The sequence below is a fragment of the Hyla sarda genome, unplaced genomic scaffold, assembly GCF_029499605.1.
Source record: "Hyla sarda isolate aHylSar1 unplaced genomic scaffold, aHylSar1.hap1 scaffold_187, whole genome shotgun sequence".
In the NCBI taxonomy this organism is placed as follows: domain Eukaryota; kingdom Metazoa; phylum Chordata; class Amphibia; order Anura; family Hylidae; genus Hyla; species Hyla sarda.
This window is the reverse complement of record NW_026608521.1, coordinates 167,070-183,403: the sequence shown is the minus strand read 5'-3', so window position 1 is coordinate 183,403 and position 16,334 is coordinate 167,070. Positions and strand designations below refer to the sequence as shown.

The 16,334-nt window shown below is 47.7% G+C and overlaps 1 protein-coding gene across 1 annotated transcript in view; it reads left to right on the top strand.

Moving 5' to 3' along the window:
- The window catches only part of SOAT1 (sterol O-acyltransferase 1), a 102,969-nt gene that overhangs the window by 80,239 nt on the left and 6,396 nt on the right, over window positions 1–16,334 (top strand). Inside the window, exons 7-11 of the mRNA XM_056552756.1 lie at window positions 489–771; window positions 843–921; window positions 2,100–2,181; window positions 2,416–2,461; window positions 2,806–2,935. Coding sequence (XP_056408731.1) covers window positions 489–771; window positions 843–921; window positions 2,100–2,181; window positions 2,416–2,461; window positions 2,806–2,935 — 620 coding nt within the window. The remainder of the gene's footprint in view (window positions 1–488; window positions 772–842; window positions 922–2,099; window positions 2,182–2,415; window positions 2,462–2,805; window positions 2,936–16,334) is intronic.

Below are 16,334 nucleotides of genomic sequence, written 5' to 3'. Positions count from 1 at the left end.
TCTCATTGGAGGGTATAAAGTACTGACTATGGGGGGGGTGTATACTTATCTCTTCTCATTGGAGGGTATAAAGTACTGACTATGGGGGGGGTGTATACTCATCTCTTCTCATTGGAGGGTATAAAGTACTGACTATGGGGGGTGTATACTTCTCTTCTCATTGGAGGGTATAAAGTACTGACTATGGGGGTGTATACTTCTCTTCTCATTGGAGGGTATAAAGTACTGACTATGGGGGGGTGTATACTTATCTCTTCTCATTGGAGGGTATTAAGTACTGACTATGGGGGGGGGGTGAATACTTATCTCTTCTCATTGTTGGTGTCACATTAGAGGGTATTTTGCGCTCCATACTCTGCAGGTTGTGTACATCACATGGAAAAGTCCATTTTAAGTCCTGATTTCAAATCTACTTTGTAACAGGGGTGTGAATACTTATGAGGCGCTGCAGACCACTCCCTTATTCCTCTGATGTCTGACTCTTTTAGGCTTGTTCTGGAGTTTGATCTTTTGTTCTACGCCTTTGGGAAGTTCCCCATCGTGTTCTCCACGTGGATGTGCATGTTCCTGGCCACGCTGATTGTTCCGTACGTCCTGCTGTCCACGTGGGCTCAGGGATACCGGACGTCGTCCTACCGCACGCTGCGCTCCCTGCTGTACGCCGCACTCTTCCTCACCTTCCAGATGCTCGTCCTGGGGTTCTGTCCGGCGTACATCGTCCTACAGCACGACTTACCCCCCGCGTCCAGGTTCATCGTTATCCTGGAGCAGGTATGGGCCGTTCCTTCATCACCTTCACATTTATTACCCACAATCCTCTCATCTTCTTGTCTTGTTCTCAGGTTCGGCTGATCATGAAGGGTCACTCCTTTATAAGAGAGAACATCCCGCGGGTCTTGTCTTCGGCCAAGGAAAAGTCCAGTGAGTAAAATGCCCGGAAAGCCTATAGCAGTGGGCTCCAAACTGTAGACCGTTAGAGGCTGCTGAACTACAACACCCAGCATGCTTTTATTTATACAGCATCCGGCATACGATGTGTGAATGAGCAGAGCGGGGACACCTCTCAGACTCCTGTCCCTGCTCCTTCATGTTCTTCCTGTAGCAGCTGATGTTGTTTTGGAATCCCAGGGAGATTCCTATGTGACAACAACCTTTAGGGGTCACCCCCCCCCCCCCCCCAAAGGGTTAAGCCCTAAACAATAACTTTTATTGTAGTATACATATAAGAAGCGGTGCACAATGTCCCTTGAGAACGTTGGGGTGAGGTTTGCCGTATACTGCCAGGGATTGATGTATATGTGACAGCCCCGAGATTTGCATTTACGCAGATTATATACGTGGCGCGCTGTGGGTGTTCAGGAGGTGGTTATTGTGTATCCTGACCTCTGACCTCTAGCGGTTACATTCTGCAAGTGGCGCTAGTTTATATATATTTTACCATAAGTTATTTTTTAGGGGGGGGGGGGGGTCTTAGTTTAGGGCTTACACCTCGGGGGTGGGGAGGTGACCCCACAGGGTACGTTCACACTGAGGAATTCCGCACAGTGAACGTTACCATCAGTGTGAATACGTTTCCGCGAGACCCGTTCACACTGAGGAATTCCGCCGCTGAAATTGTTCCGCACAGAGAATGAACAAGTTCGTTCTTTGTGCGGAATTCCGCAAGCACAGCATAGCCATCAATGGTGACTGCGCAGTCCTACCGCCACCGCCGGCTGCCATGCTCCATCTCCGCTCGCTGAATTCCGTGTGAACGTACCCTAAAGGTTGTTGGTCACACGGGGACCCTGTACGTGGCGGATCATGCAGCTGGCGGATAAGTCCGGGACATTGTTCACACCAGAAAGAATTACTAATCCTTTGCAGGACGAGACCAACAGAGTCTTATGGAGTCTATTATTAATTATTTATTATTATGTATTATAATTATTATTTATGTATTATTATTTATTATTATGTATTTATTATTTAATTATTATGTATTTATTATTTAATTATTATGATATATTATTATTATGTATTATTTATTATTATTATTTATTTATTATTATATTTCTGTCGCAGAGATAACATTGATTTTTTATTTTTTTTGTTTCCAGCTGTCGCGCCGGTCCCGCAGGTTACACAATACTTGTATTTCCTGTTTGCTCCGACCCTGATTTACCGAGACAACTATCCAAGGTAAAGAAGTCTTAGTCCTTGGTGACCGCTGCGCAGCGACCTTTGACCCTGCACACCCCACAGGAACAAATATATAGCTTGTAACACTTCCTGCCCCTCCATGTAGGAGACATTGCCGGGTATACAATAACCAGAACCCCTGCACCCAAGAGCTGACACTCTAGGAGGGGAGGTCTGAGCTGTAGGAACATCTACCACATGATTCTTTATCTTGGTGTCTTGTCTGTTTTGCAGGAATCCCTCCATACGATGGGGATATGTGGCCACAAAATTTGCTCAGGTAAAACATTCTGTGCGCTCCATTATCTCATGTAGAGGTCTCAGACGAGGGGCGAATAGTGACGAGCGGACCCCAGGGTCATCCTTGAGCGGGCGGTCTTGTGGGGAGTTTTGTGTGTAGGGTTAGTACCGACCAAAGGTGTCCAAGGAAGGACGACAGTGACCACACGGACATGGGGGGAGGAGCCTATGTACATGGAGAGGGGAGGAGCCTGTGGGGGCGGGGAGAGGAGCCTACGGACATGGGGGGGGGGGCACTATAGAGAGTTGAGGATAAATGACGTCTCCAATCAGATGTTGTCCTGTACATGAGTCTGTTCTTCACTCCTCCGGTTTACGTTGCAGGTGCTTGGCTGCCTCTTCTACGCCTACTACGTCTTTGTCCGCCTCTGTATCCCGCTATTCCGAAACATCAGCCAAGAGCCGTTCAGCCTCCGCGTCCGGGTCCTCTGCGTGTTTAACTCCATCCTGCCAGGTACCGGGTGAATCTCAATGTATTTAGAAAGTCTTTGCCCCGGGGGTGTGAAGTCTTTTTGGATACATTGTATATAGTGATGGTAGTGAAGACCCCCTGGTCACTATATACAATGTACCCAGAAAGTCTTCACCCCCCCCAATCACTGCTCCTGTATATACACCATATATAATGTAGTATAGGAAAAGTCTTCATCACCGGTCCCTTCTGTCCCTCTGTTGCTCCTCCTGTCATCATGGGGTATTGAGGGCAGAATGATGGGAAAGTGATCACAGAATGTTGTTAACTCCTTAAGGACTTAGGGCGTACCTGTAAACACTGAGTTCGTTCTATAATGTGGGGCCACATCGGGACCCGTGGCTAATAGCGCGCATCACTGATCGCAGTACCGCGTGATATTAACCCTTTAGATGCGGCATCTAAAGGGTTAATATCGCCGCCTCTAAAGTGAATATAAAACGCTGCCGGTTAGCTTAGGGGGCTGTTCGGGACCGCCGCAATGAAATCGCGAACAGCTGTAGGACAGCAGGAGGGTCCCTACCTTCCTCCTCGCGGTCCGATTGCCGAATGACTGCTCTATGCCTGAGATCCAGGCATGAGCAGTCAAGCGACAGAATCATCGATCAATGGTTTTCTATGAGAAACCATTGATCAATATAAAAAATCAGTGTGTGCAGTGTTATGGTCTCCTATGGGATAACAATGATCAGTATAACACTGCACACACTGATCTCTCATACTGATCATTGTTATCCCATAGGAGACTGAGAGATCAGTGTGTGCAGTGTTAAAGTCCCTTATGGGATAATAATGATCAGTATAAGAGATCAGTGTGTACAGTGTTATACTGATCATTATTATCCCATAGGGACCTATAACACTGCACACACTGATCTCTTATACTGATCATTGTTATCCCATAGGAGACTATAAGAGATCAGTGTGATCAGTATTCTAGTCTCCTATGGGATAACAATGATCAGTGTAAGAGATCAGTGTGTACAGTGTTATAGTCTCCTATGGGATAATAATGAACAGTATAAGGGATCAGTGTGTGTAGTGTTATACTGATCATTGTTATCCTATAGGAGCCTATAACACTACACACTGATCTCTTATAGTCTCCTATGGGATAACAATGATCAGTATAAGAGATCAGTGTGTGCAGTGTTATAGGTCCCTATGGGATAACAATGATCAGTATAAGAGATCAGTGTGTGCAGTGTTATAGTCTCCTATGGGATAATAATGATCAGTATAAGAGATCAGTGTGTGCAGTGTTATAGTCTCCTATGGGATAACAATGATCAGTATAAGAGATCAGTGTGTGCAGTGTTATAGGTCCCTATGGGATAATAATGATCAGTATAAGAGATCAGTGTGTGCAGTGTTATAGTCTCCTATGGGATAACAATGATCAGTATAAGAGATCAGTGTGTGCAGTGTTATAGGTCCCTATGGGATAACAATGATCAGTATAAGAGATCAGTGTGTGCAGTGTTATAGTCTCCTATGGGATAACAATGATCAGTATAAGAGATCAGTGTGTGCAGTGTTATAGGTCCCTATGGGATAATAATGATCAGTATAAGAGATCAGTGTGTGCAGTGTTATAGTCTCCTATGGGATAACAATGATCAGTATAAGAGATCAGTGTGTGCAGTGTTATAGTCTCTTATAACGCTGCAAAAATACGAAGTGAATAAAGATCATTTAACCCCTTCCCTATTAGAAGTTTGAATCGCCCCCCTTTTCCCATTTAAAAAAAAGTGTCAATAAAAATTAACTTGTGGTATCACCGCGTGTGGAAATGTCCGAATTATAAGAATATATTGTTAAAGGGGTTATCCAGGAAATAAAAAATCGTAATCCTTTCAGTACTTATGAGCTTCTGAAGTTAAGGTTGTTCTTTTCTGTCTAAGCGCTCTCCGATGACACTTGTCTCGTTAAAATTCTTAGTTCAGAGGTTTGCTATGGGGATTTGCTTCTAAACTGGGCGTTTCCCGAGACACGTGTCATCAGAGAGCACTTAGACAGAAAAGAACAACCTTAACTTCAGAAGCTCATAAGTACTGAAAGGATTAAGATTTTTTAATAGAAGTAATTTACAAATCTGTTTAACTTTCTGGAGCCAGTTGATAGATAAAAAATTTTTTTTCCCTGTATAAACCCTTTAACCCCTTGGGGACGGAGCCCATTATGACCCTAAGGACAGGAGCATTTTTTGCAAATCTGACCACTGTCACTTTAAGCATTAATAACTCTGATGCTTTTACTTATAAATTTGATTCCGACATTGTTTTTTCGTGACATATTCTACTTTAACACAGTGGTAAATTTTCGGCGATACTTGCATCCTTTCTTGGTGAAAAATGCAAAAATTTCATGAAAAATTTGAAAATGTTGCATTTTTCTAACTTTGAAGCTCTCTGCTTATAAGGAATAAGGATATTCCAAATAAATTATACATTGATTCACATATACAATATGTCTACTTGATGTTTGCATCATAAAATTGATGAGTTTTTACTTTTGGAGACATCAGAGGCTTCAAAGTTCAGCAACAATTTTCCAATTTTCTGCTAAATTTTCAAAATCGCAATTTTTCAGGGACCGGTTCAGGTTTGAAGTGGATTTGAAGGGTCTTCTGATTAGAAATACCTGATAAATGACCCCATTATAAAAACTGCACCCCTCAAAGTATTCAAAATGACATTCAGTCAGAGTTTTAACCCTTTAGGTGTTTCACAGGAATAGCAGCAAAGTGAAGGAGAAAATTCAAAATCTTAATTTTTTACACTGGCATGTTTTTGTAGACCCAATTTTTTAATTTTTACAAGGGGTAAAAGGAAAAAAAAATCCTCTCAAAATTTGTAACCCAATTTCTCTTGAGTAAGAAAATACCTCATGTGTAGGTCAAGTGTTCGGCGGGTGCACTAGAGGGCTCAGAAGCGAAGGAGCAACAATGGGATTTAGGAGAGTGAGTTTTTCTGAAATTGTTTTTGGGGGGCATGTCCCATTTAGGAAGCCCCTATGGTGCCAGAACAGCAAAAAACCAACATCGCACACTATTATGGAAACAACACCCCTCAAGGAACGTAACAAGGGGTACGGTGAGCCTTAACACCCCACAGGTGTTTGACAACTTTTTGTTAAAGTCGGATGTGTAAATGAAAAAAAAAAATTTTTCCACTAAAATGCTGGTTTTTCCCCAAATTTTACTTTTTTACAAAGGGTAATAGGAGAAAATGCCCCCCCAAATTTGTAACCCCATTTCTTCTGAGTATTGAAATACCCCATGTTTGGACGTCAAGTGCTCTGCGAGCGAACTACAACGCTCAGATGAGAAGGAGCGCCATTGAGCTTTTAGAGAGATAATTTGTTTTAATGGAAGTCGGGGGCCATGTGCATTTACAAAGCCCCCCGTGGTGCCAGAACAGTGGACCCCCCCACATGTGACCCCATTTTGGAAACTAAACCCCTCACAGAATTTAATAAGGGGTGCAGTGAGCATTTACACCCCACTGGCGTTTGACAGATCTTTGGAACAGTGGGCTGTGCAAACAAAAAAATTAAATTTTTCATTTTCACGTACCACTGTTCCAAAAATCTTTCATACCCCTGTGGGGCGTAAATGCTCACTGTACCCCTTATTACATTACACGAGGGGTGTAGTTTCCAAAATGGGGTCACATGTGGGTATTTATTTTTTTGCATTTATGTCAGAACCGCTGTAAAATCAGCCACCCCTGTGCAAATCACCAATTTAGGCATCAAATGTACCCGGTGTGCTCTCACTCCTGAGCCTTGTTGTGCGCCAGCAGAGCATTTTACACCCACATATGGGGGATTTCCGTACTCAGGAGAAATTGCGTTACAAATTTTGGGGGTCTTTTTTTTTCCTTTTCCTCTTGTGAAAATAAAAAGTAAAGGGCAACACCAGCATGTTAGTGTAAAAATTTTTTTTTTTTACACTAACAGGCTGGTGTAGACCCCAACTTTTCCTTTTCATAAGGGGTAGAAGGAGAAAAAGCCCCCCGAAATTTGTAGTGTAATTTCTCCCGAGTACGGAAATACCCCATATGTGGCCCTAAACCGTTTCTTTGAAATACGACAGGGCTCCAAAGTGAGAGAGCGCCATGCGCATTTGAGGACTAAATTAGGGATTGCATAGGGGTGGACATAGGGGTATTCTACGCCAGTGATTCCCAAACAGGGTGCCTCCAGCTGTTGCGAAGCTCCCAGCACGCCTGGACAGTCAGTGGCTGTCCGGAAATGCTGGGAGTTGTTGTTTTGCAACAGCTGGAGGCTCCGTTTTGGAAACACTGCTTTACAATACGTTTTTCCTTTTAATTGGGGGGGGGGGCAGTGTAAGGGGGTGTATATGTAGTGTTTTACTCTTTTTATTAGGTGTTAGTGTAGTGTTTTTAGGGTACATTCACACTGGCGGGTTACGGTGAGTTTCCCGCTAGGAATTTGCGCTGCGGCGAAAAATTTGCCGCAGCTCATACTTGAAGCAGGAAACTTGCTGTAAACCCGCCCGTGTGAATGTACCCTGTACGTTCACATGGGGGGGGCAGCTGTTTCAAAACTACAACTCCCAGCATGCACGGTCTGTCAGTACATGCTGGGAGTTGTAGTTTTGCAACAGCTGGAGGCACACTGGTTGGAAAACCTTCAGTTAGGTTCTGTTACCTAACTCAGTATTTTCCAACCAGTGAGCCTCCAGCTGTTGCAAAACTACAACTCCCAGCATGCACGGTCTGTCAGTACATGCTGGGAGTTGTAGTTTTGCAACAGCTGGAGGCACACTGGTTGGAAAACCTTCAGTTAGGTTCTGTTACCTAACTCAGTATTTTCCAACCAGTGAGCCTCCAGCTGTTGCAAAACTACAACTCCCAGCATGCACGTCTGTCAGTACATGCTGGGAGTTGTAGTTTTGAAACAGCTGGAGGCACACTGGTTGGAAAACCTTCAGTTAGGTTCTGTTACCTAACTCAGTATTTTCCAACCAGTGTGCCTCCAGCTGTTGCAAAACTATAATTCCCAGCATGTCTGATCACAGAAGGGCATGCTGGGAGATGTAGTTATGCAACAGCTGGAGGTACGCAACTACAACTCCCAGCATGCTGAGACAGCTGTTTTCTGTGTGGGCATGCTGGAATTTGTAGTTTTGCAACATCTGGAGGGCTACAATTTAGAGACCACTGAACAGTGATCTCCAAACTGTGGACCTCCAGATGTTGCAAAATTACAACTCCCAGCATGCCCAGGCAGCAAACAGCTGTGTGGGCATGCTAGGAGTTGTAGTTTTGCAAGATCTAGAGGGCAGTATAGAGATCACTGTGCAGTGGTCTCTAAACTGTAGACCTCCAGCTGTTGCAAAACTACAAATTCCAGCATGCCCACACAGCAAACAGCTGTCTGGGCATGCTGGGAGTTGTAGTTTTGCAACATCTGGAGGGCTACAGTCTAGAGACCACTATGGTGGTCTCAGACTGTAGCCCTCTAGATGTTGCTATGCAACTACTCACCGGCTTCCGTCGCATCCGGGAGCCGTCCTCTTCTGCCGCACGCCGCCGCAGATCTCCGTCGCTCTGCTGCCTCTGGAGGGGTAAGTGGACGTCGGCGCCCGGTCCTCTTCATTTTCCCCGTTCTGCCCGCCTATTGTGGGTGGGCAGGATGGGGAAAACGAAAGTAAACCCCTCCGCCCCTGATCTGCTATTGGTGGTCGCGTCTAGACCACCAATAGCAGAGATAGGAGGGGTGGCAACCCTGCCACCTCACTCCTATCGCTACAGGGGGATCGTAGTTGTCTTAGACACCCGCGATCCCCCTTCTATTCCGGGTTACCGGGTCACCATAGACCCGTAATGACCCGGAATCGGCGCAAATCGCAAGTGTGAATTCACTTGCGATTTGCGCCGATCGCCGACATGGGGGGGTCTAATGACCCCCCTGGGCATTTGCACGGGGTGCCTGCTGATAGATATCAGCAGTCACCCCGGCCCGGTCCCCATCCGGCGCGCGGCGGGGGCCGAAATTCCCACGGGCGTATGGATACGCCCTTTGTCCTTAAGTACCAGGACGCAAGGGCGTATGCATACGCCCTTCGTCCCAAACAGGTTAATTAAACCGCATGGTCAATGGCGTACGCGGAAAAATTCCAAAATAACGTATTTTTGGTCACTTTTTAGAACATGAAAAAATTAAGAAAAAGCTACCAAAAAGTCCGATCAATACAAAAATGGTACCGCTAAAAACTTCAAAAAAAGTGAAAAAAGATCATGATGCAAAAAATGAGCCCTCATACCGGCCCGTACACGGAAAAAGAAAAGTTATAGGGGTCAGAAAGGACAATTTTAAACGTATAAATTTTCCTGCATGTAGTTATGATTTTTCCAGAAGACAAAATCACCTAAATAAGTCGGGGATCATTGTAACCGTATGGACCTACAGAATAATAAGGGGTCATTTTTACCGAAACATGTACTGCGTAGAAACGGAAGCCCCCAAAAGTTACAAAATGAAATTTTTTTTTATTCAATTTTGACGCACAATAATTTTATTTTTTTTTCCCGTTTCGCCGTAGATTTTTGGGTAAAATGACTGACGTCATTACAAAGTAGAATTGGTGGCGCAAAAAATAAGCATCATATGGATTTTTAGGTGCAAAATTGAAAGGGTTATGATTTATAAATTGTAAGGAGGAAAAAACGAAAGTGCAAAAACTGAAACGCTCAGTCTTTAAGGGGTTAATCTTGTTAATTTTTTTTCCCCATGGACATAAGTATTCATACCCTTTAATATGACATGTGACATTTTTATATCTGGCTCCTCCAATTTCTCCTGACTTATCTCTGAGATGTTTCTCCATCTTGGTTGGAGTCACTGGTGGTAAATTCCGCTGTGATCCCTTAAATAAACAGGGCTGTGTCTTTCCAAATCCAGTCCAATGTATATCAGAGCAAAAACCAAGCCATGAGGCGGAAAGAACTGCCTGTAGAGCTCAAAAAGGATTGTGTGGAGGCACAGAGCTGAAGGGGACAAAACATTTCTACTGTACTGAATGTTCTCAGAGCTCAGTGTCCTCCATAATTCTTATATGGAAGAAGAAACATCCAGGACCATTCCTAGAGCGGCCGCCCCCCAAACTAAGGAATCGGGGGAGAAGGGTCTTATTAAGAGAAAAGACAGAGAATCCTATGATGGGCACAGAGCTCCAGAGAAACTTCCAGAACGTCCAAATCCATCACTGAGGACTCCAGAATCTGGGCAGAAAGAAAAAAAAGAAGCTTCTCCTCAGTAATAAGACATGGAAGATGCCAGAAATTACAGAAGGATCTAAAGGATCACCTGCCCAATACCATCCCTACAGCGATCATGGTGGGGGCAGCATCATGTATAGAGGAAACCAGGTACTGCCCATCACCTGCCCAATACCATCCCTACAGCGATCATGGTGGGGGCAGCATCATGTATAGAGGAAACCAAGTACTGCCCATCACCTGCCCAATACTATCCCTACAGTGATCACGGTGGGGGCAGCATCATGTATAGAGGAAACCAGGTACTGTCCATCATCTGCCCAATACCATCCCTACAGTGATCATGGTGGGGGCAGCATCATGTATAGAGGAAACCAGACACTGCCATCACCTGCCCAATACCATCCCTACAGCGATCACGGTGGGGGCAGCATCATGTATAGAGGAAACCAGGTACTGCCCATCACCTGCCCAATACCATCCCTACAGTGATCATGGTGGGGGCAGCATCATGTATAGAGGAAACCAAGTACTGCCCATCACCTGCCCAATACTATCCCTACAGTGATCATGGTGGGGGCAGCATCATGTATAGAGGAAACCAGGTACTGCCCATCACCTGCCCAATACCATCCCTACAGCGATCACGGTGGGGGCAGCATCATGTATAGAGGAAACCAGGTACTGCCCATCACCTGCCCAATACCATCCCTACAGTGATCATGGTGGGGGCAGCATCATGTATAGAGGAAACCAGGTACTGCCCATCACCTGCCCAATACTATCCCTACAGTGATCATGGTGGGGGCAGCATCATGTATAGAGGAAACCAGGTACTGCCCATCACCTGCCCAATACCATCCCTACAGTGATCATGGTGGGGGCAGCATCATGTATAGAGGAAACCAGACACTGCCCATCACCTGCCCAATACCATCCCTACAGTGATCATGGTGGGGACAGCATCATGTCTGGGGGAAACCAGGTACTGCCCATCACCTGCCCAATACCATCCCTACAGTGATCATGGTGGGGGCAGCATCATGTCTGGAGGAAACCAGGCACTGCCCATCACCTGCCCAATACCATCCCTACAGTGATCATGGTGGGGGCAGCATCATGTCTGGAGGAAACCAGGCACTGCCCATCACCTGCCCAATACCATACCTACAGTGATCATGGTGGGGGCAGCATCATGTCTGGAGGAAACCAGATACTGCCCATCACCTGCCTAATACCATCCCTACAGTGATCATGGTGGGGGCAGCATCATGTATAGAGGAAACCAGGTACTGCCCATCACCTGCCCAATACCATCCCTACAGTGATCATGGTGGGGGCAGCATCATGTCTGGGGGAAACCAGGTACTGCCCGTCACCAGCCCAATACCATCCCTACAGTGATCATGGTGGGGGCAGCATCATGTATAGTGGAAACCAGGTACTGCCCATCACCTGCCCAATACCATCCCTACAGTGATCATGGTGGGGGCAGCATCATGTCTGGGGGAAACCAGGTACTGCACATCACCTGCTCAATACCATCCCTACAGTGATCATGGTGGGGGCAGCATCATGTATAGAGGAAACCAGGTACTGCACATCACCTGCCCAATACCATCCCTACAGTGATCATGGTGGGGACAGCATCATGTCTGGAGGAAACCAGGTACTGCCCATCACCTGCCCAATACCATCCCTACAGTGATCATGGTGGGGGCAGCATCATGTCTGGAGGAAACCAGGTACTGCCCATCACCTGCCCAATACCATCCCTACAGTGGTCATGGTGGGGGCAGCATCATGTCTGGAGGAAACCAGGTACTGCCCATCACCTGCCCAATACCATCCCTACAGTGATCATGGTGGGGGCCGTATCATGTCTGGAGGAAACCAGGTACTGCCCATCACCTGCCCAATACCATCCCTACAGTGATCATGGTGGGGGCAGCATCATGTCTGGGGGAAACCAGACACTGCCCATCACCTGCCCAATACCATCCCTACAGTGGTCATGGTGGGGGCCGTATCATGTCTGGAGGAAACCAGGTACTGCCCATCACCTGCCCAATACCATCCCTACAGTGGTCATGGTGGGGGCCGTATCATGTCTGGAGGAAACCAGGTACTGCCCATCACCTGCCCAATACCATCCCTACAGTGATCATGGTGGGGGCAGCATCATGTATAGAGGAAACCAGGTACTGCCCATCACCTGCCCAATACCATCCCTACAGTGATCATGGTGGGGGCAGCATCATGTCTGGAGGAAACCAGGTACTGCCATCACCTGCCCGATACCATCCCTACAGTGATCATGGTGGGGGCAGCATCATGTCTGGAGGAAACCAGGCACTGCCCATCACCTGCCCAATACCATCCCTACAGTGATCATGGTGGGGGCAGCATCATGTATAGAGGAAACCAGACACTGCCCATCACCTGCCCAATACCATCCCTACAGTGATCATGGTGGGGGCAGCATCATGTCTGGAGGAAACCAGGTACTGCCCATCACCTGCCCAATACCATCCCTACAGTGATCATGGTGGGGGCAGCATCATGTCTGGGGGAAACCAGGCACTGCCCATCACCTGCCCAATACCATCCCTACAGTGATCATGGTGGGGGCAGCATCATGTATAGAGGAAACCAGGTACTGCCCATCACCTGCCCAATACCATCCCTACAGTGATCATGGTGGGGGCAGCATCATGTCTGGGGGAAACCAGGTACTGCCCATCACCTGCCCAATACCATCCCTACAGTGATCATGGTGGGGACAGCATCATGTCTGGGGGAAACCAGGTACTGCCCATCACCTGCCCAATACCATCCCTACAGTGATCATGGTGGGGGCAGCATCATGTCTGGAGGAAACCAGGTACTGCCCATCACCTGCCCAATACCATCCCTACAGTGATCATGGTGGGGGCAGCATCATGTATAGAGGAAACCAGGCACTGCCCATCACCTGCCCAATACCATCCCTACAGTGATCATGGTGGGGGCAGCATCATGTCTGGAAGAAACCAGGCACTGCCCATCACCTGCCCAATACCATCCCTACAGTGATCATGGTGGGGGCAGCATCATGTCTGGGGGAAACCAGGCACTGCCCATCACCTGCCCAATACCATCCCTACAGTGGTCATGGTGGGGGCAGCATCATGTCTTAATGAGATCCTGGTCCAGAGCTCTGGTTTATTGTCTGAGGTCTAAGCACACGGCCGGGACGACACAGGAGTGGATTAGGGACAACTCTGTGAATGTCCTTGAGTGGTCCCGCCAGAGCCTGAACCCAATGGGGCATCTCTGGAGACCTGAAAATGGCTTCACCGACTGTCCCATTCAACCTGGCAGAGCTGAGAGGATCTGCAGAGAAGAAAATCCCCAAGAAGAGCGGAGACCGGAATCGCTGCCAAAGGGGCTTCACCTAATCCTGTGTAAAGGGTATGAATACTTATTAACTATAACATTTCAGTGACCTAAGTAAAGATAAGTAACATTCTGATCACTTTCCCATCATTCTGCCCTCAATACCCTATAATGACAATAGGAGCAACAGAGGGACAGAAGGGAGCGGGGGTGAAGACTTTCTGAATGCTTTATACATACGATTTGCATTTGGCGCTGTGTTCACGGTTTCTGCAAATACGTGGTAGTTGGCGCCCGGTTTCTGTACGTACGTGTAGTTGGCACCCTGTTTCTGTACATACGTGTAGTTGGCACCCGGTTTCTGTACATACGTGTAGTTGGCGCCCGGTTTCTGTACATACGTGTAGTTGGCGCCCGGTTTCTGTACATACGTGTAGTTGGCACCCGGTTTCTGTACATATGTGTAGTTGGCGCCCGGTTTCTGTACATACGTGTAGTTGGCGCCCGGTTTCTGTACATACGTGTAGTTGGCGCCCGGTTTCTGTACGTACGTGTAGTTGGCACCCTGTTTCTGTACATACGTGTAGTTGGCACCCTGTTTCTGTACGTACGTGTAGTTGGCGCCCGGTTTCTGTACGTACGTGTAGTTGGCGCCCGGTTTCTGTACGTACGTGTAGTTGGCGCCCGGTTTCTGTACGTACGTGTAGTTGGCGCCCGGTTTCTGTACGTACGTGTAGTTGGCGCCCGGTTTCTGTACGTACTTGTAGTTGGCACCCGGTTTCTGTACGTACGTGTAGTTGGCACCCGGTTTCTGTACGTACGTGTAGTTGGCGCCCTGTTTCTGTACGTTCGTGGTAGTTGGCGCCCTGTTTCTGTACGTACGTGTAGTTGGCGCCGTTTCTGTACGTACGTGTAGTTGGCGCCCTGTTTCTGTACGTACGTGTAGTTGGCGCCCTGTTTCTGTACGTACGTGTAGTTGGCGCCCTGTTTCTGTACGTACGTGTAGTTGGCGCCCTGTTTCTGTACGTACGTGTAGTTGGCGCCCTGTTTCTGTACATACGTGTAGTTGGCGCCCTGTTTCTGTACGTACGTGTAGTTGGCGCCCGGTTTCTGTACGTACGTGTAGTTGGCGCCCTGTTTCTGTACGTACGTGTAGTTGGCGCCCTGTTTCTGTACGTACGTGTAGTTGGCGCCCTGTTTCTGTACGTACGTGTAGTTGGCGCCCGGTTTCTGTACGTACGTGTAGTTGGCGCCCGGTTTCTGTACGTACGTGTAGTTGGCGCCCGGTTTCTGTACGTACGTGTAGTTGGCGCCCGGTTTCTGTACGTACGTGTAGTTGGCGCCCGGTTTCTGTACGTACGTGTAGTTGGCGCCCTGTTTCTGTACGTACGTGTAGTTGGCGCCCGGTTTCTGTACGTACGTGTAGTTGGCGCCCTGTTTCTGTACATACGTGTAGTTGGCGCCCGGTTTCTGTACGTACGTGTAGTTGGCGCCCGGTTTCTGTACATATGTGTAGTTGGCGCCCTGTTTCTGTACATACGTGTAGTTGGCGCCCGGTTTCTGTACATACGTGTAGTTGGCGCCCGGTTTCTGTACGTACGTGGTAGTTGGCGCCCTGTTTCTGTACGTACGTGTAGTTGGCGCCCTGTTTCTGTACATACGTGTAGTTGGCGCCCTGTTTCTGTACGTACGTGTAGTTGGCACCCGGTTTCTGTACGTACGTGTAGTTGGCGCCCTGTTTCTGTACGTACGTGTAGTTGGCGCCCTGTTTCTGTACGTACCGTGTAGTTGGCGCCCTGTTTCTGTAGTAGTTGGGTAGTACATCGTGTAGTTGGCGCCCTGTTTCTCTACATACGTGTAGTTGGCACCCGGTTTCTGTACATACGTGTAGTTGGCGCCCTGTTTCTCTACGTACGTGTAGTTGGCGCCCTGTTTCTGTACATACGTGTAGTTGGCGCCCGGTTTCTGTACATACGTGTAGTTGGCGCCCGGTTTCTGTACGTACGTGTAGTTGCCGCCCGGTTTCTGTACGTACGTGTAGTTGCCGCCCGGTTTCTGTACGTACGTGGTAGTTGGCGCCCTGTTTCTGTACGTACGTGTAGTTGGCGCCCTGTTTCTGTACATACGTGTAGTTGGCGCCCGGTTTCTGTACATACGTGTAGTTGGCGCCCGGTTTCTGTACGTACGTGTAGTTGGCGCCCGGTTTCTGTACATACGTGTAGTTGGCGCCCTGTTTCTGTACGTACGTGTAGTTGGCGCCCTGTTTCTGTACGTACGTGTAGTTGCCGCCCGGTTTCTGTACGTACGTGTAGTTGCCGCCCGGTTTCTGTACGTACGTGGTAGTTGGCGCCCTGTTTCTGTACGTACGTGTAGTTGGCGCCCTGTTTCTGTACATACGTGTAGTTGGCACCCTGTTTCTGTACGTACGTGTAGTTGCCGCCCGGTTTCTGTACGTACGTGTAGTTGCCGCCCGGTTTCTGTACATACGTGTAGTTGGCGCCCGGTTTCTGTACGTACGTGTAGTTGGCGCCCTGTTTCTGTACGTACGTGTAGTTGCCGCCCGGTTTCTGTACGTACGTGTAGTTGCCGCCCGGTTTCTGTACATACGTGTAGTTGGCGCCCTGTTTCTGTACATACGTGTAGTTGGCGCCCGGTTTCTGTACGTACGTGTAGTTGGCACCCGGTTTCTGTACGTACGTGTAGTTGGCGCCCTGTTTCTGTACGTACGTGTAGTTGGCGCCCTGTTTCTGTAC